This window comes from Musca autumnalis, unplaced genomic scaffold, assembly GCF_047663935.1.
Source record: "Musca autumnalis isolate F117 unplaced genomic scaffold, ASM4766393v1 scaffold_4, whole genome shotgun sequence".
NCBI classification, from domain to species: domain Eukaryota; kingdom Metazoa; phylum Arthropoda; class Insecta; order Diptera; family Muscidae; genus Musca; species Musca autumnalis.
Window position 1 is genome coordinate 147,804,924 of NW_027411977.1, and position 25,085 is coordinate 147,830,008.

General features: G+C 33.1%; 1 protein-coding gene across 1 annotated transcript; it reads left to right on the plus strand.

Annotated features, from left to right (window-relative positions):
* Positions 1-12,877: 12,877 nt before the first annotated feature.
* On the plus strand, positions 12,878-13,509 carry LOC141404171 (uncharacterized). The gene is made up of 2 exons (XM_073987509.1): positions 12,878-12,942; positions 13,001-13,509. The coding sequence occupies exons 1-2, from the start codon at positions 12,898-12,900 to the stop codon at positions 13,466-13,468; spliced, it is 513 nt and encodes a 170-aa protein (XP_073843610.1). The 5' UTR covers positions 12,878-12,897; the 3' UTR covers positions 13,469-13,509.
* The last annotated feature ends 11,576 nt before the right edge of the window (positions 13,510-25,085 follow it).

Here is a 25,085-nt window from a genome sequence, read left to right on the forward strand (position 1 = left end):
TTGTTCAACAAACATCCCATACGGGACAGGGGAGACCTCTCTCATATCAAATGAGTGCACCTCGATTCACATTAGATCAATGATAAGTGACCTACTGTTTATCGCCGAGTCCGAACAGCGTGTCTTACGACACCAATTTATAGAGAAGTTTTACATGGCTGAAATACTCAGGAAATGTCGCCAACAATACAGAAGGGTACTTTTGTCACCGTTGAAAATTTTGATGTTGCCTGGCCGGGGAATCGAACCCACGACCTTCTGCGTGCAAGGCGGGTATGCATACCATTGCACCACGGTGGCACCCGTGGTTTAACCGACCCAATATGACATTTTTGTTTTATTTTTAATTAATTATATTAAAAATTTGATTTAATAACAAACAAAATAAAAAACATGAATTATTTAGCCTTATGACTTCATTTTACCCAATGTTGGTTGAAACAATGGCTTGCCCCAACTAATTCTTGGAAGTTCCTATTCGCATTATTTTGAAAGTTTCCTCAACGTTTTTAGACACAATGTGCCGATGGCCTCAAGGGATTTATACCAGGATGTATTGCGTTTACCAATATTCGGTTTTATTATTCTGCAAACATAAGAACGGTTAATACTAAACCATTTTATTTTAATTTATTTATATAAGGGAAAAATGTTGATTTGAGGGTATTATTATATTTTCCCCTGACCATGGGAAAAGTTGTAGGAGATGGCAACCCTGCTCATGAACTCAACAAAACATTTGTCAATATTCCAACGGTTAAGGCCGATAACTCGTTCTATGCCAATTCTGATGAATCACTATATCGGGAGGGCAATTTTGTATTCCGCTATGTTTCTAGCAATGAAACTCTTAAATGTTTTGATGAAGTTAAATTAAACGCGGTTGGTCTTGTTGCGATTGATCCCAAGTTTATACGGATACTTCTTCCTCATTTAACACCATACCTTCCTTACCTTCTTCTTCAATAATATATTAACCACAAGTACTTTCCCAACGATATGGAAACACGCAAAGATCATTCCTGTCGCCAAATCAAATAAAGAATTGGTTCACAGTAGTGTCCATATTCTGATGAATCACTATATCGGGAGGGCAATTTTGTATTCCGCTATGTTTCTAGCAATGAAACTCTTAAATGTTTTGATGAAGTTAAATTAAACGCGGTTGGTCTTGTTGCGATTGATCCCAAGTTTATACGGATACTTCTTCCTCATTTAACACCATACCTTCCTTACCTTCTTCTTCAATAATATATTAACCACAAGTACTTTCCCAACGATATGGAAACACGCAAAGATCATTCCTGTCGCCAAATCAAATAAAGAATTGGTTCACAGTAGTGTCCATATGTATGCAGACGATGTGCAGATCTACTAAGTAGTCATTTAGATAATAGGTCTGTACGATAACTCAAAAGTTTGTACAAACTTTTACAAAATGCTGTTCGAAAATAAACTTGTTCAGTAAAATAGAAGTGAGAAGTACTTGCAAGTAGGTTCAAGAACTTGCAAATACTTTTTACTTGCGAAGTTATCAAACAGGCCCTATATCAATCAGTCCATACAGAAACTTAACTACGATCTACAGCGTGTAAATTATTGGGCCTGGGCAAACGGTTTGTAGTTAAACCCCAGCAAATACAAATGCATGATTATACACAGAAAAAAGAAATTGTATTTGGAAAACATTAATATATATGTATGTTAACAATGAAAGAGAAGAAATAGTTTCCAGTGCTACAAATTTAGGTTTAGCTTAGCTGGGAAAATCATGTCAATTTGGTTGTTGGGCAGATTTTTGAAAAATTGCGTGCACTTTGGTTAACACGCCCATATACACCAATCAACATAAGATGTCTTATAGCCAAAACCTTTCTGGTTCCTGGACTGCTTTATGGTAGCGAACTTTTTGCGCATTGTGATGCATTGAGTCTACGCAAATTAACAGTTGCATTTAATAGCATTATTCAGTACGTGTATGGTTTGAGAAGACCTCAACATGTCTCCCAATATAGTAGCTCCCTTTATGGACTAAGTTTCAAAGCCCTTCTTAATATGAAAACATTGCAATGTCCATATAAAATTATCACTAAACAAAAACCCAAATATTTTTATCAACGAATTAAATTCGGTAGATTCAGAAGAGGAAGGACTATTAGCCAATGAGGCGACGTAGTCTGGTCTCTGAGTGGCGGTTCTATATCGGTGGTATACGCCTTTGGAACACTCTTCCATATAACTTACAGGGCATCAGCAACGTATTTACATATAAAAATAAACTAAATGAATATTTTCGTAAGTATTTAGAAAAATAACTTTTATCGTTGTAAACTTTTTGTATTAATAATTCATTTACAAATGATCATATTTTCGATACCTCAAACAATATGTATTTCTTATGTAGTAATTATGTACAACTGAAACCTGTACTGTAATTTATAAGACACTGTCTTGTTTTGCAGTGTAAACAAATCAGATAAATAAGTATATAAATAAATAAGTCAGGGCTGTTCACAATTGTATTTAAGAGAAGTCTATATTTTCGTTTTTCATGAGTTATCATTAAACATTTAAAATTTGTTAATCATAATTGTAATTCTAAAAAAATTCTGAGATGAATTAATTCAAATACTACAACAAACTTCGATGTGTTGTTGGTTTAACAACCCTTAAGAGAATCTTGCATTTACGGTAGCGTAAAGGCCCGAGCACCAATGAAATAAATAAATAGTTGCCACATGGTGTATAAAAGTGGCGTATGACTATGCTGTGACTATAAACTGTTATAATTGTTGCTGTTTACTAAAGACATAAACCATACAGGGTAGTTCATTGTCATTATTTACCAATAGATGCCGCTGGTGTATGAACTAGTATGGTAAGGCACGATATAATTTGTTGGCAGACTAATAATACGGTTACACTAGAGTTTTTTGCCGGATTAACCCACTTTTGAAAGGATTTATTTGACGCTTGCACTATGGAATTGACATTTGAAATCCAAACCCACTGGGTTAATCCGGTTAAGTGTAACCGGGGTATAAAACTGAAAAAAGAATAAACGTTTTTTCAAGGCGAATTTAAGGAAGTGATGCAAAAGGTGAATTCAGGCAAATTCAAGCCGTAGTCTTCATTTGCTGTCAAAAAATTTTGCGCGAAATATCCACAGAAGAAAACCGTAAAATATTCTTTACGAAGCTTAAATAAAGATTTTTGGTTTTGACAGCAAATGATAATTATTGTATCACCTTCTTTCATGGACCATTGTTTTATTGGAGTGCGGCGAAAATGGCAGCATTACTGAGCTTTGTTGTTTGCTTCAGCATGAATTTTTAATTAATTGAAATTTTTGGTCGCCAACGATAATAACATCTGAACGTTAATTTTGTTTCCAGCAGCTTAGTTACCAAATCGATTTTTCAGCATCATAAGTTGCATAATTTAAGTTTGAAATATGCAACAGTTAAGTCTTAATGATAAAAGACGTTATATCTCCCGGTCCACACTAGAGAGATTTCAATGCAATAATTTAATGAAATTAGGCGTTCTTAGATCGAGTTCCACACTAAAGTAATAACTTTGTTCCAGAACTAGAAAGTTTTTATAATTTTTACGACTTTTACATATTTTACCCGAAAAACCGTTCCGTACACAAAAAAGTTGTAAAATATTTACTTCTCTTTGAACAAAAATGGCGCTGAATGTCGCTCTCTTTAAAAACTTTTTACTCGACAAATTTGAGCGTTTAAAAAGTACTAACATGGTTGCCGGCGTCTGATTGGTTGATACGCCGACTTTGACATTTGTTCCAGTTTTTTGACGTATTTTCCATTTTTCCGTTCCCGAACTATTTCAAAAAACTTTTGTGTGAGAAAAAATGTTTTACAGTTTTCTCTTTTACGAGTTTTACTATTAAAAAGTAAGGGAACGAAGCTAATTTTATAAAATTGCTGTATTGGGGAACTCGATCTAAAAACGCTTAATTTCATTAAATTATTTTATTGAAATCGCTTTAGTATGGACCGGGACATATGAATTATAACAGATGAAATAAGTATAAAACTCTAGAACTGTATTAACTTAATTTTTTTCACGAAACCACTCTAGGTGAGCTCACGATGTGAAATTTGTCTGAAAATATGATGCAATAATAAAGCACACACATTTACCAACAAAACTGACAGTCATCGAGGTCTATTTCGTGAATATCAAAGTCTGGCAGAATAAGTACTTCCCTAATCTCTAAATAATACTTTATATGTTGTATTTCAAACGTTTTTAGCTAAACAAAATTTTTTATTTGCCAGAAAATTGTCCTGAATGTCAGTTTTGAATGATGGTGGCGTAAAAAGGCCACCTGACTTCATCCAATTTGTCAAGCCAATGTTTTCAAGGCTGTCTAACCAGTAATAAAAAATCGTTTTCATTGTCAGAAATATCATCGCCTTTTTATTTTCTTGGCGATAAGGATTGGTGTGATTCATCTGCTTAAAATATTTCTTCTTCTGCTGCACTTAACGTTTTATCAGGCGATTCGCTGAAGATTGATATACCATCTAGGAATTGAATAAACATGTATAAATAAGCACACGCAGAAAAATTTATGTTAGAAATATGTTTGGATGCATACAAATATATGTTTGCAACATTTTGTAACATATCTCAATTTGATATGTTTGGGTAAAACATATTTTTTATGTTAGAACATTTTTTTCATGGGTGGAGAGGATGTTTGTCAACGAGAGTAATAACAGTGCTCTCGCGGCTGTGGAATGCTGTTTTATAATGAAGAGTTGTGTGTATTATATAATAGAAGACGTAGAAGCGAAGAAGGGGGCTTTGGTGGCATGTATGCGACAAACTCGTGTGTTTCTTGTTTTGTTGTTATTAACCAACTTAGCAGGCGAAGAAGAAATGATATGAATTATTTTTTTTCTTTCTTCAGTGTTTTAGATGCCTTTGTAGAGTCAAGACGGTAAAGTGAGTGAATAAATCAGTGTTTTGTGTTTTCTTAAAGAAATTGTGCTTTTTAGTAAATTAAATGCCCAATACATTTTATAATTGAATCGGAAAGTTGAATGGAATTATTTTATTGGACAAGGAAGAAATCGCATTTAATATTGGTAATTACATACATACTTATGTATATTTGAAATATGGCATATCCATATTTATTTATTACATTACATAATCATTTGATTATAGATGCCGATTCCCCGCTGATGATTTCAACTATGAGGACAATTTGTTTTATTTCACAACTAAGGAGAAGCGTTCAACTACGTTTCTATATATTTTTCCTTTTTAAAAGTGTGACTATTTACAAATTATTTCAATCAGTTTTTCTTTTATTAAAGTGTGTTATGTATTTCTTTGGAATTTTGTATGTATCATGTGTTTGTTGTTCTTTTGCCTTTCAATAAACAACTTCAACATTTGTGTGTATACTATAGAGATAGCAAGTGAGTTCTTACCCTGCCAGCAATTGGAAGTGAGTTTCGCACTCCCTCGCCTAAGAAGTCACTCCGGAGACACGCCAAGGAAGATTGTTGGTGAATTACACAAACAATTTCTATAGCCTTATTGTCATAACGTTTTATCGCGTATGCCGACACTTCGGAGTAACTTCTGACTGACTTCCAAGGCGATTGTTTACATTTATTTAATGATTCAACACATATGAACAAATATAGAAAATTTTCTTTCTGATGGTTATATGAGACGGTGGTGCAGTCAGTGATGCCAGATTTGCCGATTTATCGGCATTTTGCCGATTTTTAGTCCAAAAAAATAGAAATGCCGATTTGCCGATTTTTATCCCTAAAATGCCGATTTTTAGTTAAGGCAACTTGTTCACATAAAATTTCCGTTTTGTATGAAAATTGTGGCTGCTAGCACTAATTTGGTACAATAACAAAGACAACTATATCGTCAAGAGTAGTTTGATTAATAATAATAAAATTTTTTAACATATTCTAAAAACGGTTTGAATTTTCTTGATTACCAAAACGTGTACTTCAGTATATTCATCAAGGAAATTGTTTAAAAAAAACGAAATTGTCGAGAAGTGGGTTAGTGGAAATAATTAAAAACTGCCCAAACTTTTACATTGAACTTCGTGAACAGATTTTGAAGCGGTTTAATTTTGAAAATAAATTTAAGTGCCTAGCTTCAATAAATCAAAGTTTTATAATAAATGGCACAGAAGATTCATTTTTCGACATTATAAAGGAATACGAATGCGAACGAAAAGCAAGAATCACGCAAACTTTCAGAAATTTGTTTAAAGATAAAAACGTAGAGTTGCTAGAATTTTGGAAAACAGTGTGTGAATTAGTATGTGCAAATTCTGAACCATTATTTCCTATTTTTTCCAAATTTATTAAACATATTTTAGTCTTGCCACATTCTTCAGCAAATGTGGAAAGAATTTTTAGCCAAGTGAATTTAAATAAAAACAAGTGTCGAAATCGATTAGCTAGGGAATCGATGGAAGGAATTCTCTTTACTAAAGACTACTTAAAATTAAATAAGTCCAACTGTTATGATGTTGTCATTAAAAATGATTTGTTATGAAACTTTAATTCAAATATTTATGAATGAAATTGAATTTAATTGTAAACCAAAATTTTAAAATTGCAATACACAAACGATCACCTTATTAGTTAACCTTTTAAGATAATTGGTCTGTTCCTGAACTGCAAGAATCTAATAATTGTTACTATTTTTTCCGATAACATAAAGGAAAAAATGTTATCGTAGTAAAAAATAGTAGCTTCTTGCAGGTTCTGGAACAGAGCAAATATTTGTATAAGTTTTGTTTAGCTAAATATATACTTCATATGTATATGGTAAAACCATTTATATTCATACATATTTTAAATTGTTGCCTTGTTTTATGAATTGTTAATTGTTTTGTTGTACTTAAATGTTATTTTTTAAACTTATGCTTATTAAATAAAGCGATAATTTGAACTGAAATAAATGTTTTTTAATTTGCCGATTTTTTGCCGATTTTGCCGATTTTGGCACCCGAAAAGTGCCGATTTTCGACCAAACTTATCTGGCATCCCTGGGTGCAGTGGTAAGCACACTCGCTTTGCACTCCGAAGGTCCGGGTTCGCTTCGTAAGTCAGGCAACAAAACATCACATTTTTAAAATGACAAAATTAATGTAGGCGAAAATTGCAAAGAATAATTTCTCTAAAAGAGAAGAGAAATAAAAAAATAAATAAAAATAAAAATTTAAAAAAAAATTAATAAAAATAAAAAATAAATAAAAATTAAAAAATAAAAACAAAAAAACAAATAAAATAAATAGAAAAAAAATTAAAAAAATATTTTTTTTTTAATTTCTAGAACTATCGCGGAAATGATCTTCTAGAAGTGTCGCTGGAGTGACTTCCAGGACGACACGCCGGCGTGGTTCATTTCTTCACAACGGAGGTTAGTTCAGGGTGACTTCTGCGACTATCGCCGCGACTGTTTTCATCGACACACCTGAGTCACTTCCGCGATAGTTTTTGCTTGCAGGGTACTGAGAGCAAGTGAGCACACATTTCAAATTGTTTTACATTGAATTTAACGCTCCCTTGCTCTCAGTAAGCGCCCACAGGTGCATGTGTTTGTTTTTTTTTGTGCCTTTTGAGGCAAACAAAATATCCTTAAATTTGCTTACATAATTGTTGACAACCTGTTGACAAAGTGTTGACTTTGTCACCCTAATAGTAGACAAAGTGGTGACTTTGTCACCATAATAGTAGACAAAGTGGTGACATGTCGACACATGGCCCCATGCTTCCTACAGGGTAATTTTTTTACCTGAGGTTACCATTTCTTACCATTTTTAACCTGCAAAGCGTTCCCTAACACCAAAAAATGGTAAAACTAAAACTTAAACCCTGAAAATCCAAAAAAGTTCGAAGACATTTTTTGTGGAATATTACAATATTATCTTTGATATTTTTATCAGAGAATATAGTTCCCATCAAAAACTAACCCATTGCAGTCTTTTGCCAAAATATTTATTAACTTGCATTTTTTTGGCATTTTATATTGAGTTTCTTGGTCACCACACTCAATTCTAACATACTCGATGAGAGCGTCTATCCCTTCATTAGTCTATTGGGCCAAAGATATTCAGATTTCCAATCAAAATCGCCTAAAATAATTTTAATATTGTAAAATATATTTTTGGTCTTTAGTGGCGGCATGAGCGCAACATTTTAATTTGCTTTAATGCGCTTTTAAAATAATTATTTTTTCTTATTTTTAAATACAGTTTTTTCTCCAAAATTAGTCTAAGTCTTTTTCTTCTCAAGAATCGCGAAAAATGGAAACACAAAGTTGAGTTTCGAAAACTTTGGAATTTATGCATTGAGATGCATTTCCCAATCCACTATATTTCCTTTATGGTAGTACTTTGCAAGTCTGCTTGTCGAATTTCTGGATTACCGAGCAGTCACAAAAAACATACAATTTTGTAAGTTAAAATAATTAATAACGGACGTTTACAAAATAATAACCTGACATCTATGTTAATCGAATTCATATTAACTAAAGATCATATTAAATAAAGAAAACTGGCAACCAAATTTACTTATTAATGTTACTAGTCCAGGGTAATTTAGGTGACAATTTTCTAAAACTTCTCTACAATTGGTGTATATTTATTCATAGTTTTTTTCACTTCGTAGCCTCTTAAGACTTGAGATATAACTTCAGAATTCAACTGTGCCCATCTTATTATGGTAAATATTTTTTAGCCATTTATATAACCATCAGCAACTTACTTTATCTCGTAGCCACGACGTGATTGGGGTTGTCCCGAAGATCCCACTGGAAGAGCTCAAAGCGTTCATCAGGTACACAAATAGAGAGTATAATTCGCGTGTATGTTTTTGTTTTCAAGTAAAAGCAAAGGTAAGAATAGGTTTGTCCTCGTTCTTACTAAATGTTGCTGAAACACTTTTTTCAGCAACTTTTCCTTTATACAACTGTCAAAATTTGAAACATTTGTAATAATTATTACAAATTATGGAGTTCACAGACAGGCATAATATTTCGTTTCGACATACAGAAACAGGCTGTTGCGAGGTTCACATTTACGAAATCCACTCGACTTCAACTGTCAATTCCATTTCTTAAACGTCAAATGAAATCCAATGGATTTCAGATGAGATTTCATTTGACGTATACACAAAGGAATTGACGGTTCAAATCCACTCGATTTCGTAAATGTACATGGGAAGGTGTGACAAAAATACACAAAAATACTTCTGGATAACACTATGCAACACTGAAAATGCAAACAACCTCTAATATGGATTTTTTGAAAGTACATATGTATTTATTTTTATTTGTTGTGTCAGATCCACCTCGGATTTTATGGCCCCATCTAAACATGGTTAAATATTGAGTTTTTAAAGAAATTCGGGACTATGTCTCTGATACCAATGCGAATCTTCTTCAGACATCTGAAGCAAATTTGTAGATAAGGACAAGAATAAAATATTTGGAGAAATAATGAACTCGAAAAACTACATTTATTGCCTCAAATTTTAAAATATATGCAAAAATTCCACAATTTTTATATATTTCGCACCGCATATCCAAAACCCTTAATTTTTTCGGAATTATTTCTTTTAGAAAAATATTCCCTGGAATGTAATACACAACTCTTCAGAACATGTCATTGTTGTGAAATTCCTCTATGCATTTTTCAACGACGATTTAATAAAAATTTCAATAATGTAGTAAAATACGAAATGCGAGAATAAACTGTTGGTGTGAACTGTGTTTGAAATACGTGTTGTAAAAGATATGATGCAAAATACCGCTGAAACAACATGAAATAAGCATTTTAGAGTTTCAGAATGTTCAAAAGAATTGCTGAGAACAATATTTGGATGATTTTTGCAAAAGATTACTTGGTCCAACTCTCAATAATTTAGCTGATACCTACCAGAATTCCAGAAACTATGTAAAATTTTTATATTTTTATCGATTTTGATGCCCTTGATGAAGTTTTGTTCAACATATAAGTTCTACTAGTTTAGGGCTACGATACTGCTAAAGACAGCAATGCCAAATTCCTATTCCTTTCTACGAAAAGGCCTGATAAATGCAAAAAAGGGTAGTTTTAGCCCGGTTTAGATGAGGCCATAAAATCCGAACTGGATCTGGGTCTGTACTTTCAAAAAATCCCCAGTTCGAATTATTTGCACAAGATCACCTTAAAAATGTTGCACACTGCTATTCAACATAGATCCACGTATCGGCGATTTCTAATATTAGGGTGTCCCAAAAACTACTATTTAATAATGTGAATATATAAAATTTGTAGATAGTTTAAGTTACCATGACAAATAAAATCGCTAATAGCATCAATAATAGTCTTATTACAATACATAAGCACAAAAAACATTTTATTGAATAGAACATTTTATTAGAATATTACAAAAAATATAAATTCAGCACCTAAAAACCGAGTTAAACTTTAGCCGTAACTGCCAAAACCGAAAATTTCCGCAAAAAGTCTAAACAGTTTTGAAATCGACAGACTCTTTGTTTCAATTTGCTACTAGTGGCGATTCTTGCATATGCTTGGAAAGAAACTAAATTTAAGGAAATCCAAACATCTATATCAAATATGTATTTTCATTTTGCCTAATATTATAACCAAAATATTTGGTAACTCTTACAATTTCGAGGAATTGTTATAAGTAGAAAAAACGAAGCTTAGCAAATATACTAAAAGATTCAACTTAATTTAATGCGTTAATTCGCTTTTAATATAATTATTTTTTCTTATTTTTAAATACAGTTTTTTCTGAGGCGATTTGCATCCTTAAATTCTTAATGTTAATGAGCTATTTCCTTTAGAGGAAAGGTACGCGAGTTACGTCCTTCTCCCTTCTCCCTTGATTAGAATTAAATAAAATTCATTTATGTCTGCTTAATGTAGCGAAATACAAAAGTAAGCAAAAACCCTTCGCTACATTGAATGACAAACTATTAAAATTATAATGTTAAAATCAGTCTTAAGACCAAATCTACAGAATAAAGACACATTCGTTCAAATACAAAAAACGGTGTTTATTATTCTAATCGTTTACTCGCGCAACATCGACTTTTAAGGGCACTAGGCTACCCAAAACTAGATTACTTATTATAGTCAACCATAAATGGATGAACGGTTAAAAAAATCATTCGACAGATTCAGATAGTTAATTCCATATTGATTGTATAACTGAGTCAACAGTGGCTAGCCAGAAAGGCGAGATGTGCAAACTGTGAAAAGCGTAATTTTTGTTATTTATACACCAATTGCTATTGCTAAGAAAGAAAACGTCAAATTTATAAGAGTCTAATGCTCAAGATAGGAAATAATATTTACATATGTCCCGATTATCGAGTCTACAATGTAAAAAATTCTAGTGTCCGGATTACCGCGTTGTCCGGATTATCGAGACTATACTGTACATACATCTAGCTAGGGTTTTTTTTTCTTTTTTATTGTTTTTTTTTCATAGTAGGATATTTTTTTATAGGGTTGGGTTAATAACTCTACGTCCAACACAAGCTTTTTATAGTTCTTATGGGTGATCGCGTGGCACATGTTAGCTGACTACCTTTAACGGGTGTTAAAGGCAGCTCCACAGGTGACACAAAAGGGAGGTCAGTAGGCCTATTCTGTAAATTTTATCGATTCAAAAGTTGTTAAAATTTCTTTTGTTTTTGTAACAACTACAAAACAAACAAATGAAATTGTTGTAAAATAAACAATGAGTAAAGTTGTTAAAAAGTTACTGAATAGGGGGGCTGTGTTCACTTGAGAAGAAAGAGAGACCAAGATAAGTCCTGGGCTTTGGATCGTTACTCCCCTACGTCACCCATAGTGTAACATTTACTGACCAGATTTCCTGAAATTATGAAAAATATTCTATATTTGATTGATTTTAATGCGCTGGATACAGTTTTTGTACTACTACTTTAAAGGCAGCTCCCCAGGTGACACAAAAGGGAGGTCAGTGTTCACTGTTAATATCTACAAGCCGACAGCCGTAGTCGCAAGTGCTTTTAGCTATAATTTAATTATAATTTTTAATTGTAATAAATATTTAAAGAAATAAATAAATAAATATGTACAGTAAAAAATGCTTAAACGCCTGTTAAGCGGGGTACACACGATCAGTTTTAACTGTCGATTTTTCAAAATATTTTGTGGTTGCCTGATTACTGACAAAAGTGAGCGGCCACACTGGCAAGCAACCCATTATTTGAGCAAAATTTACAGTCAAAACTGATCGTGTGTACCCCGCTTTAGACTATACACTTAGAACATTATCTCGATTTATTTAACATATATTGTATGAAAATTATAACTTAAATCGACTGGATTTCCTAAATCCACCATATTATAAACGTACTATTACTGCTAAAACTGTTTCTATATTCAGTGTTGCGTAGTGTTGGTATAGCCACTTTACAAGGGCAAGATCGATGTTAAGTATTTTGCGCAGTTTCTACAGCTTTCAGAGGGTAGAAAATAGGCTTTGAAATATCGATTTAGATATGAATTGCATTTTCAACGTCCTTCGTTTCAAAGCTTATCAAATGCGAATAGCATATTTGAATTGTTTATATTAAATAATCGATAATAAAAAAAAAACAAAACGAAAATTTATACCTAGACCATTTGACCTCTAATTTTGTCAGCCAAATGCATTTTTTTCGAATGTCTATACATATGCAAGATCATTACTTTTGATAACGTTCTCAGTCTCTTCGAATTATTGTTGGATTTCGTTAACAACATTATTATAAATAGCTTGCCGATTCTCTGAAAATTTCAGTATAATTTTGTCTAAACGCTAATCGACATTCACCTAGAAGATGAAGTTCTTTATCTTGATTTTGTCTCTTGCTGCATTGAGTCAGGTAAAATTACGAACTGAAGAGCTGAATAATTCAAACTATTAACAAAATAATTTCGTAGATTTCCAGTGCTGCAGTCATCAGAAGATTTAAACGCGAATCTTTTGCAGAAGGATTTGAATTTACAGTAGACTTTATAAAACATATTGCTGATGCCACTGGACAAATGACCAAGTCGGTACTTAAGGATGTACCTAAAACTGACGCCTATAAAATGTACCGAGAGGAACTGGAAGCATATATGGCTGCTTATGAAGAATACACAACTAAAAAAGGAATGTGTTTTGAAAAATCTATGAATCTATTAGAAAAGTTCATGGAGCTCACCGACAAATATGAAAAGAAAGATGCTCCCATGGAAGCGAAAAAGATTGATGAATTGTTCAATAGCTATGATAATGAAAAATTGGAAAAAGAAATTGAAGAATTTGTGAAGAAAGCCGAAGCTCTGGGAGAAATGAAATCTAATGAAATAGATGACGAAGTTGAAGGACTTCGCATCCTTGGTAAAATGTTTGAGATTTGCTAAAATCAATAATGAATAAAGTTGCAACGAGCTTACGTATATTATTTATTTGTTATATAATCTTTACATTATGGCTCTGGAGTATCACTTCTTTTTACGAAATAAGATTAGTTCAAAAGTTATGAACACTGAAAACAATTTCGGTTTGATTTTTACTATGTATACACATCTTGACCATGTTCTAAGCATATATATATATACATATCGCTCATTTACTCAAAGAGTGTCACATCTCGAAATATTTAATTTCGATAAAAACGCGTTTCAGTTGCCGATCGAAATTTGACTTCCCATCTTAAAAAACTATTACCCAAAAAATAAAATAACTATTTGGTCCATTTTTTGTAAAGAATTAGCCAAATATGGCTGACTTCCGTATCGTCAGATGCTTGACAAATGACTGCAAATGTCTGAAGTATTGTGTTTCGTAACGCCGTAATACTTAAAAAATGCGAAGTTCTGTATTTCAAAACCCCAAAACTGCGCATTTTTAAAACAGGTAAAAAGCAAACATGTACCATTTCTTTTTTTTAATTTCAGATGCATTTTCGAGGAACAATGCATGAGTGTGCAACTGAAATATTTTGACGAAGTTTAAAAACTACAAAGAAGATACGGAAGTCAATCATCAGTGCTAAATTTCTGTGCAGGATTCAGCATTATTTGAATAGTTTCAGTGTTTTATAAACTCATAAAACTTTGTTGTTGATTCATGTCAAACTCCTGAACTGATTGTGACAATTCTTACCAATTCAGAATGGTCTCATGGCAGAAAATCGAGAAAATCTGCGAAAAAATTGCAAAAATATTTTTTGAAGAAAGTAAATGTTTCCACACATTTCTATCGAGCTTCACGTTTGGAGTATACCGTAACACTTTTTTGGACAGTTTTTGGTGAAAATTGTATTTGCACCAACTGTGATGCTCCATTTATACGCCTCTGTTTTGTAAATTTTTCAAAGATGTATAGAAAATTTTTCGACTTTAATTTATTTTCAAGCGTGTTTTCAGGAAATTAAACGCGACAAAATGTTTAAAATGATAGACTTTAGTTTAGAGTTTGTAAAGATTAGTAGTGGTTTCGGTCAGTTTCCGATTGAAAAGATGAAGATGATAAGGCCGAAAGCGGTTTCCACAGTTTTGAGGAAAAGCGCAAAATTCACAAAATTGGTGGGTTATTTGAAAAATCAAGAGCTTGGAGGTAATTTCATTGGAAGTGAGGTTGTGGCATATATGCATACTTTTAAACCGTAATACCCTAGACAGACGGCAGAGTTAATTTGCATTAAAAATTTCCTAATTTGAATTAAATTTTCACCCTGACAGACGATAGTTTCTGCATTTATGAAACAGCTGTTTGTGTTGTTTGTTTGTACCCAGCAGACCATTTCATAAAGCTTTACAAAAGTTCGCCAAAATATGCGAAACAAATACACTTTCTACCATTGACCTTTTCACCACGATGATGAAAAAAATAAATTTAATTTATTCGCGATATTTTTGAGTCTTTTTAATATTATAAAAATATTGCAAAACTTTAAAAAACATTTGAAGAAGATATAATTTTTGATAGAATTGGTATGGTGGGTAATGACATTTTTTGTGAGAATAGAAATTTTAAAAAGAGAATTGTTAGAAGGCGTTAAAAACGATTAGCTGCTATTCTACTCGCGAAAGACCACTACTTATTTTGAAGAAACGCGAAAATTGCTGATTTTTTTCCATTTTTATTTTCTTAAACATGGAAATTTGACAAAAGACAATTGATTTTCAACAGCATTGCCATATTGAAATTCCTAAATTCAGTTTAAATTTCCTTTGATTTTGTGCATTAAGAATGTGGATAATGCACGAATTAATTTGAATTAAGGCAGTTAATGCAAATTAACGCTGCCGTCTGTCTAGGGTATAATACCCTAGACAGACGGCAGCGTTAATTTGCATTAACTGCCTTAATTCAAATTAATTCGCGCATTATACCCTAGACAGACGGCAGAGTTAATTTGCATTAAAAATTCCTTAATTTGAATTAACTTTTTACCCTGACAGACGATAGTTTCTGCATTTATGAAACAGCTGTTTGTGTTGTTTGTTTGTACCCAGCAGACCATTTCATAAAGTTTTACAAAATTTCGCCAAAATATGCGAAACAAATATACCTTCAACCATTGACTTTTTCACCACGATAATGCAAAAATAAATGTAATTTATTCGCGATATTTTTGAGTCTTTTTAATATGTACTAAAAAATGTCGCAAAAATGAAGATATTATTTTCGATAGAATTAGTATGGTGGGTAATGAAATGCTTGTGAAAATAAAAATTTTAAAAATAGATTTGGCAGAAGGCGCGAAAAACGATTAGCTGCTATTCTATTCGAGAAAGACCACTACTTATTTGAAAGAAACGCGAAATTTTCTGATTTGTTTTCCTTTTTTATTTTCTTAAACATGGAAATTTGACAAAAGACAATTGATTTTCAATGCAAATGTTGTCTCAGAGCATGATTATGCTCTCTCTCCTACATGAATATGGGCTCTCTTTTACAGCATTGCCATACTGAAATACCTAAATACAGTTTAAATTTCCTTTGATTTTGTGCGTTAAGAATGTGGGTACGTTAAAATGTCAGATAATGTACATAAAATGCTTCATTCGGAAGGCCATTTTATGGTGCCTATATCTAACTATGTATGTTGACAATTTTTGGTGGACCTATGTGGACAGTTTTTGATGGTTAAAAATTGTAGAATCCTCAAAATACCGAAAATCGGTACATAACGTGGGAACTTCAAATGTCATTAAAAGCTAGTTCGGAGGTATGTGGGCTATACGAAAATATGAACTTAAATGAACAATTTTTGTTGCAGAATTTTTGTTGGCTTTTAAAATTCAAATTACAGAAAGTTCGTCCAAAAAATAAAGCTAAGGTACGGAAAATCGGGAGGTTTGTTTTGGGGCTATACCAAAACATGGACCTACGTTCGGTTAAACATTTTAAGTAAAATCCTCAAAGTACCGAAAAATCGGGAAGAATCGTTATATTGGGGCTATGTTGAAAATTTTTGATGCAGATGTGTGGTGACCACTACAACCTTCAAATGTCAAATTACAGTTAGTTCCGTTAAAAATTGTAGCTAAAATTGTCAAATTACTGAAAATTGGGAGGTACCGTTATATGGGAGCTATATCCGAACATGGACCTATGTTGACAATTTTTGATGGAGAGGTATTGTGACCACTAAGAACTTCAAATGTCAAATTACTGCTAGTTCGGTTTAATATTGTAACTAAAATCATCAAACTACTGAAAATCGGGAGGCACCGTTATATGGGGGCTTTATCAATACATTATATGGGGCTATACCAAAACATGGACCTACGTTCATAATTATTTCGAATATAAGTTGTTTGGTCACTAAGAACTCTAAATATCAAATTATAGGTAATTCGGTCTGGAAAGGTGAATTTAAACGTCAAAATACCTGAAATCGGTCGGTAACGTTATATGGGGGCTATTCCAAAACATGGACCTATGTCCACTAGTTATATAAGTTTATTGACCTTTAAGAACCCTAAATGTCAATTTATAGCTAAATCGGTCTGAAAATGTAACTAAAAACGTAAAAATGCCATAAATCGGGGGTACCGTTATATAGGGGGCTATACAAAAACGTGGACCTATGTCCACAACTTTTGTATATAAGTTTATTTACACTTAAGAACCCTAAATGTCAAATTATAGCTTAATCGACTTGAAAATGTAGCTAAAAACGTCAAAATACCGTAAATCGGGGGCATCGTTATATGGGGGCTATACCAAAACGTGGACCTATGTCCACAAGTGTTGTTATATAGGTTTACTAACACTTAAGAACCCTAAATGTCAATTTATAGCTAAATCAGTCTGAAAATGTAGCTAAAAACGTCAAAATACCGTAAATCGGGGGTACCGTTATATGGGGGCTATACCAAAACGTGGACCTATGTCCACAAGTTTTGTTATATAAGTTTATTGACACTTAAGAACCCTAAATTTCAATTTATAGCTAAATCGGTCTGAAAATGTTGTTAAAAACGTCAAAATACCGTAAATCGGGGGGTACCGTTATATGGGGGATATACCAAAACGTGGACCTATGTCCACAAGTTTTGTTAAATAAGTTTATTGACACTTAAAAACCCAAAGTGTCAAATTATAGCTACATCGCTCTGAAAATGTAGCTAAAAACGTCAAAATACCGTAAATTGGTATAGCCCCCATATAACCGTACCGTTATATGGGGCCTATAACAAAACGTGGACCTATGTCCACAACTTTTGTTATATAAGTTTATTGACACTTAAGAACCCTAAATGTCAAATTATAGCTACATCGGTTTGAAAATTTGGATAAAAACCTCAAAATACCGTAAATCGGGGGGTACCGTTATATGGGGGCTATACCAAAACGTGGACCTATGTCCACAACTTTTGTTGTATAAGTTTATTGACACTTAAGAACCCTAAATGTCAAATTGTAGCTAAATCGGTCTGAAAATGTAGCTAAAAACGGCAAAATACCGTAAATCGGGGGTACCGTTATATGGGGGCTATACCAAAACGTGGACCGATATAGCCCATCATCGAACTTGACCTGCCTGCAAACAAAAGACGCATTTTCCCAAAATTTCAGCGTTCTATCTAAATTTTTGTGGATGCTAGAGTGATTACCACAGACGGACGGACGGACGTGCACAGATCGACTCAGAATTTTACCCTGATCAAGAATATATATACTGTATAGGGTCGCAAATGAGTATTTCAATGCGTTACAAACGGAAAAACAAACTTAATATACCCTCCATACTATGGTGGAGGGTATAAAAAGACTCAAAAATATCGCGAATAAATTAAATTTATTTTTGCATTATCGTGGAGAAAAAGTCAATGGTTGAAGGTATATTTGTTTCGCATATTTTGGCGAACTTTTGTAAAACTTTATGAAATGGTCTGCTGGGTACAAACAAACAACACAAACAGCTGTTTCATAAATGCAGAAACTATCGTCTGTCAGGGTAAAAAGTTAATTCAAATTAAGGAATTTTTAATGCAAATTAACTCTGCCGTCTGCCTAGGGTATAAGTAAAAACATCTTCGAAAGATCAACTTCCGATTTATGTCGTATATAATTTGAGTAGTACCAGATATATGGTAAATTTCAAATATCCTTTACAATTCCATCGAAAAAAAATTAAAAAAAATTTTTACAAGCACATTCACGTTTTTTGGTACATGGGGTAAGAAAAAAATCGTGGTTTCAAATCTGTTCGCGTTCACAAAATTGGATGCTGCTCCCAAAATTTATGGGGGGTGTTATTCCCTTATAAAGAAAAAATATTTAAAAATTCCCTTTGTGTTGTAATACCAAAATGTATATATAAATCGGTAACAACATTTAATATCTATCCGTAGACGCCTCAATATTTGCAAAATTTATTTTCATTTTCGCGGAAAATCAAAAAATAATGAAGGAATCTTGTAGTAAATTTTATTTATTCTAACTCAGAGTCCATGAAAATCTCTAAAAAATAAATTAAAAATACGTACAGAACCTAGACAATGTCCAGAAAAATGTGAGAAAAAAATTTTATAGATTAGGATTTTAAATTGCATATTGCAGATACAACAAAAGACAAAATGTTATTGTTGGAAAATTATTTCAAGAATATATCGACACCTCCAAATAATAGTATGCTAAGTCTAAAAAGTGAGTTTTGCAGGAGAAGCTCTCAAAGTTTGGAAATTTTTTTGAACTTCAGTACTATGCTAAGTCAATATTTGTTTATAACTTCTGTTCGGATTGACCGATCATTACCAAAATTAGACAGAATTTAAGTTAAAGGACGTTCGACACCTCCAAATAATAGTTTGCTAATTCTGAAAAGCGAGTTTTGCAGGACAAGCTCTAAAAGTTTGGAAATTTCTTTGACCTTCAGTACTATGCTAAGTAAATATTTGTTTATAACTTCTGTTCGGATTGTCCGATCATTACCAAAATTTGACAGAATTTAAGTTAAAGGACGTTAAATATAAAAATGTAAAGAACTTGAAAACATGCTAAGTCGACTTAGCATACTATTATTTGGAGGCGTCGATATTGTTTGGTTTAATACGAAAAATTTGAGAATATTTGTTGGGAGTTATTCTACTATTTCGCTAAATTTCCAAACAAAACCTGAATTATTTTGCTAATACCCCTTCAGGGTATATTGTTTATCATCGTGAAAGTATATTTGCTTAGTGTGATAAGCAATAGAACTAGGAAATAAAGAGTTATATTGGTATTACAATCAAAGAAAAAACATAAAAGTTAAAAACCGTATCAGTTGAGGCGCATGTGCTTTTCGCATAGAGCGAGTGCATCTCTGTCAATATGTTTGCATTTTTCCATGTTCCATTCAGCGACCAATGTGTGCCATCAGTTGCATCTTACTACACCAAAATGCTTCATGTGGGTAAAAATAACGCGATGTTCATATGATTATAAGGCGCATCCGAGATCAGTGACCCCCTGTTAAAAATACGTCAATAAGACAAATTTTATACAGATTCGTCAAGAACCGCTTATGTGCTACCTGATTCTATTTTTGGTTAAATACGAATACTACTCCCGAATCTCTGTAATTTATGACACACCTCTTTGACAAATATTATAATCGCGTATAAAGGATTCCATTTATATAAAACATTTTAAGAGAAATCGCGGTTTAGTATGCGGATTAGTCAAAATTAAATTTTGCTTATTTTCCTATTTCCTGGGGCCACCGTAGTGCAATGGTTAGCACGTCCGCCTTGCACTCAGAAGGTCTGCGGTTCGAATCCCAGGCCAAGCAACATCAAATTTTCAACGGTGGCAAAATTCCCCCTCAGTAATGCTGGCGACATTTCCTGAGTATTTAAGCCATGAAAAACTTCTCTACAAGTGGTGTCGTAAGACACGCCGTTCGGACTCGGCAATAAAAAGTAGGTCCCATATCATTGAGCCAATATGAATCGGCGTGCACTCATTGATATGAGAGAAGTCTCCCTTGTCCCATCTGGGATGTTTGTGGAACAATTATTATATTTTCCTATTTTCAGGGTATCTATATCAGCGGTTTTGGTGGATGGATTTGATCGCGGTAGGACTCATTAAATCCGGCGCGGAAAAAACTAAAATCACGCGGGTTCAAGGGTACCTGGGTCACAGTTGTAAATGTTGAAGCCAAAAAATAGGTTTTTAAAGAAAATTTACGCACCAAAAATTCGACTTTGGACTCCTACTACTAGGGAGCTGTATGGAGCACACTCTTGAGATATCACGAGTTCTACAATCCAATAAATAGTTTAGGTCATTATCTGGTCGCGCCCTTCAGTTATAAGAAAAATTCAAAAAACCCCGATTTCAAAACTCCAAAATGTCAGTATCTTTTTAAGGGGGATGCACCATATTGCACAAGGGCTATTCTTCAATTCTTTCTTTGAGCTCAGATCTGAATTTTCCCTGGTTTGACCAGAAATCAAGAAAAAACACAAAAAAACTTGCTAAATTCAACACATTTTTACCCATTTTTTTATATTACCACCAACACAGCTTCCATGTAATTTGTTTATTATGGTCTATATTATGAGACCCCGGCTAAAACACTTCAATTAATATAAATATATTCATATTATATAAAATATATTGACAGTTCGCGACTTATTAAATGGTGAACCTCAACTTCAACGATTGTAAAACATTTTTGAATATTACCATATGTATATTGATACTATCTATGTCCTGTCATAATGCTATTTACAATTCTGCGAGTCAGAATTTTTATCTTTGGCACAAAACCCCAAATGTAACATGAACTCGAAATTAAATACAGTGTGGCCAAGTAATCGCATGAGAACAGTTAATGTGACCAGACTTCAAGCATCCGAAACACACAATAGACGACAGCTGATAGAATAGCTCTGCTAACAAGGAGAAATGTACCAAGTACTGGATTGTGCAGTCTCAGTGAAAATACAATTACCACAGTTGCCATTGACATCTAATTCCGAACTTGCAAAGCAAGTAGAATTCGGGAGATCACTTCAAACATAGAAGTTAGAAAGAAAAGCAGACGAAGGTGGTTACTGGATAACGATCGGATCCCTCTGCTCAAAATAGGTTTATTGATTAAAACTCAAATTTAAATGAGCCCCAACCCAAAAAATTAAATATTTTTAAGGTCATTACTTTTTGCTACTTACATGATATGTTTGTTTACATATGTGTTGTCACTTTGTCATATGTGTTGTCACAAATACACAAAAAGGCGATAGATACGTAAAAAAACAAATCGTGTAAAGTAGCCATTAGTAATGAAGCACAACAATTTTCTATCATTTTTATCACAATAAGAAATTATCAAATTATAAGAAGTCATCAGATGACTTAAATTGGAGAAGGTATTGCAATTTAGGATTGACTCAAATTTAACTTAAACAACATCAATTTAGTTTTTCATCTTCTTCCGATTATAGAAAATGTTTGATTCAAAAACTTTATATGGCACAATCTTAGACAACGCTTTTCGAATTTAACCAATTCGCTCATTCGCCATTGAAATTCAAATATTCGGCATTAATCCTTACGGCATTAATTCCTTCGTATTCAATTGCTTGAGTGAAATATAACGTTCAGCGGTGAAAACGAGGATTTCAGAAAACCATCGAATAGGATCGAATAGGAGCGTTAAACTGTGCTTAAACTGTGATGCCGAATATTTTATTAACATCGCAAAATGTGTTATTTGCTTAAAAAAACATCTTAGTCCCTATTTGCGGTTGCCAAATTTTCTAGCGGCAATTGTCGTTTATAGTATAGAGAGAGTCGAAGAATATAGAAACACTTCGCCTCTCAACACCTTCTTGCTTCGACATACTGACATTTGTATTATATACATCTGCTTCAAAGATCGTCCTAAACAGTTCAAAACAAAAAAATATTTGAAATTGAATTCTACAAGGTGATAGCAACAATAGTATTATAGGTTTGAAGCAAATACATCAAGTTCAGTACCTAACAGATTGCGAGACGAAGTTCGCCGGGTCCCCTAGTTTGATATAAAATAATGATAGAAGTCGTCCAAAAAATAGAAATTGCCATATTAGAAAACGTTTTTTGTTTTTCAAAATAGTCAGGCTGTATCCCATAGTCGTTGTTTCAATATTTTATTAAAACAACATTAATTAGTGAAAAAAATTGGCGATGTTTACCAAGAGGTAAACACAGATCTTCATAAGTTCCCTTATTTCTTGTTTTTCAACAATAAACTTTTTTATACCCAAGTGTCAATTGCTCGCTTAAATTCTACAAAATTGTTCGCCATAAAATTTTACTATATGTCTCAGAATACACCAAGTCTGTAAATCTTATTTTATCGCCAGGAATCTCTAAAAATGAAAAACACGTTTAAGGTCTAAAGTCGGACTTCATCTGAGTTTATTCCAAATTTTCCCAAAAAACATAATTTTACGTCGAAGACAAAAATATTCTTCGTCAAATTTCACTATGGGTCACCAAAGAAATGAAATGTTTATTTACATTATATATCATGAAAATATCAGTATCAATTTTGCTAAAATATAACATGAAAATATTTCCACATTTTATTGATGAAAATTTTTTCCTTTTTTTTGAGTTGATACATGAAAGTAATATGAAACCTGGTTCTAGGTGAAAAGTGTCAAAAGAAGAAAAATTCTACACAAAAATTCACTATGTGTTTCAGAATAAGCCATATATCTAGGTATACTATTTTCTTAAGAAATTATTTGTTTTAATTAATTTAATTATTTGTTTTAATTTTGGACTGATAATTTTACATAATTCCATACTGGATCAAATTCTAACAAAATCCTTCAATTTTTGGGGATATTGTTAAAAAAAGGAAATGTTCCAAATCAAATTTCACTATGAGTCTCTGAATAAATGAAATCTGTAACCACAACATATAACATTCTTAGAAGCCCTTGTTTTTAATATAGGGTTTAGGGCCATATTTTACAAATTTCATCCAGATTGTCGTTGTGATTGGACACTATAATTATCTGACTATTTTGAAAAGCCAAATAGAAGTCGTCATACCAAATAATTGTGAGACCGGGCACCGTCGAAAGTGTGGTTTATTGCTGTAACAAGCAGGGTTTGAAAATAAACAGTACACTAACATAATGTACCGCTCCGAATACGGCATTTTTTTTTAGCTTTAGTGTTCCGGAACACAAACACTAAAAATATTTTAGTGATACTAATGAAAATCGTAGTGTACCACATTTTGGTACACTAAAAGCGTTGGGCACAGCAGTCGGAACACTAAAAATTGTAGTGGTCCGCAGTCGGAAGTACCACATACGAGATTTGTGTGGAAAATTAAATAATTTATGTTTTTTGATAAGTACAATTTAAGAAATAAAAACACAAGTGAACCTGTTAAATCCGCCTATGTATTTATATTAATTAATAACGTTGGGAATTTAAGTAGAAAATATGAAAAAAAAACTTTGATAAGATTGTTATATAATGGAACACTAAAAATGTTAGTATTCTGACTGCGGATAAATAAAAACTGTAGGATACCACGTGCCGCAACGCTATGTATGTACCACACATGGGTTTATTTATTATTTGTTTGTGAAAAAAATTAAATACATTTATGTTTTTTTTTAATAATAATATAAGGGAGCACTAAAAATCGTAGCGTTCGATTGTGCAGCACTAAAAATCGTAGTGTTCGACTGCGAAGCACTAAAAATTGTAGTGTTCCGACTACCGAGGCACTAAAATTTGTAAAGTACGACGTGCAAAACGCTAAGGTAATGTACCACACATGAGTTTATTATGATTTGTGAGGAGCATAGCTGAGTGCTGCCGGACGCGTCTACAGGTTGCGGATAGTGGGACGTCCAGTAGATATATTGGGTAGCTGCGAATCAAATAAGCAGTCGCGGACAGCTCAGCGGAGCTGGGAGAGTCTCGGAGTAAATGTCCGAGTGCCTAAGATCCCTGGTTTGACGAGGCGAGAATTTGGCGCCCCTAAAATAACCAATACAACGCATATATGGACATTAGTTCCCTGCGAGCGGGCGTCTGCTTGTATCAAACGGCTCGCTATATAAACGTGTATACATATAGCCGGGATGGTGGCTACGAACTGGCAGCCCCAGTACCATCATAGGATACGATGGACCAATCACTCATCTATCTGAAACATAAACCGATTACTGAAACTAATGCAAGAGAAACCGGAACGATGACGACCTTTAGCAAACGAAACCGGATAAGAGTAGGACAATGGAACGTTCGCACATTAAGGGAACCTTCAAGGCTTGCCCAACTAGAAGAGCAGATAAAAAAATGCAACATTGCCGTATTGGGTGTAAGCGAAATGCGATGGCCTGGAAATGAAAACCATATATTGTTCAGTGGACATGAAACAAGGAGCGAATACGGTGTTGGCTTTATAGTAAGCAAAGATTTGCGTAAAACTCTTTATTCATGGAGCCCAATTTCCGAACGTATCATAATGGCCCGTTTTTACAGTGATGTCAAAAAATATGTTAC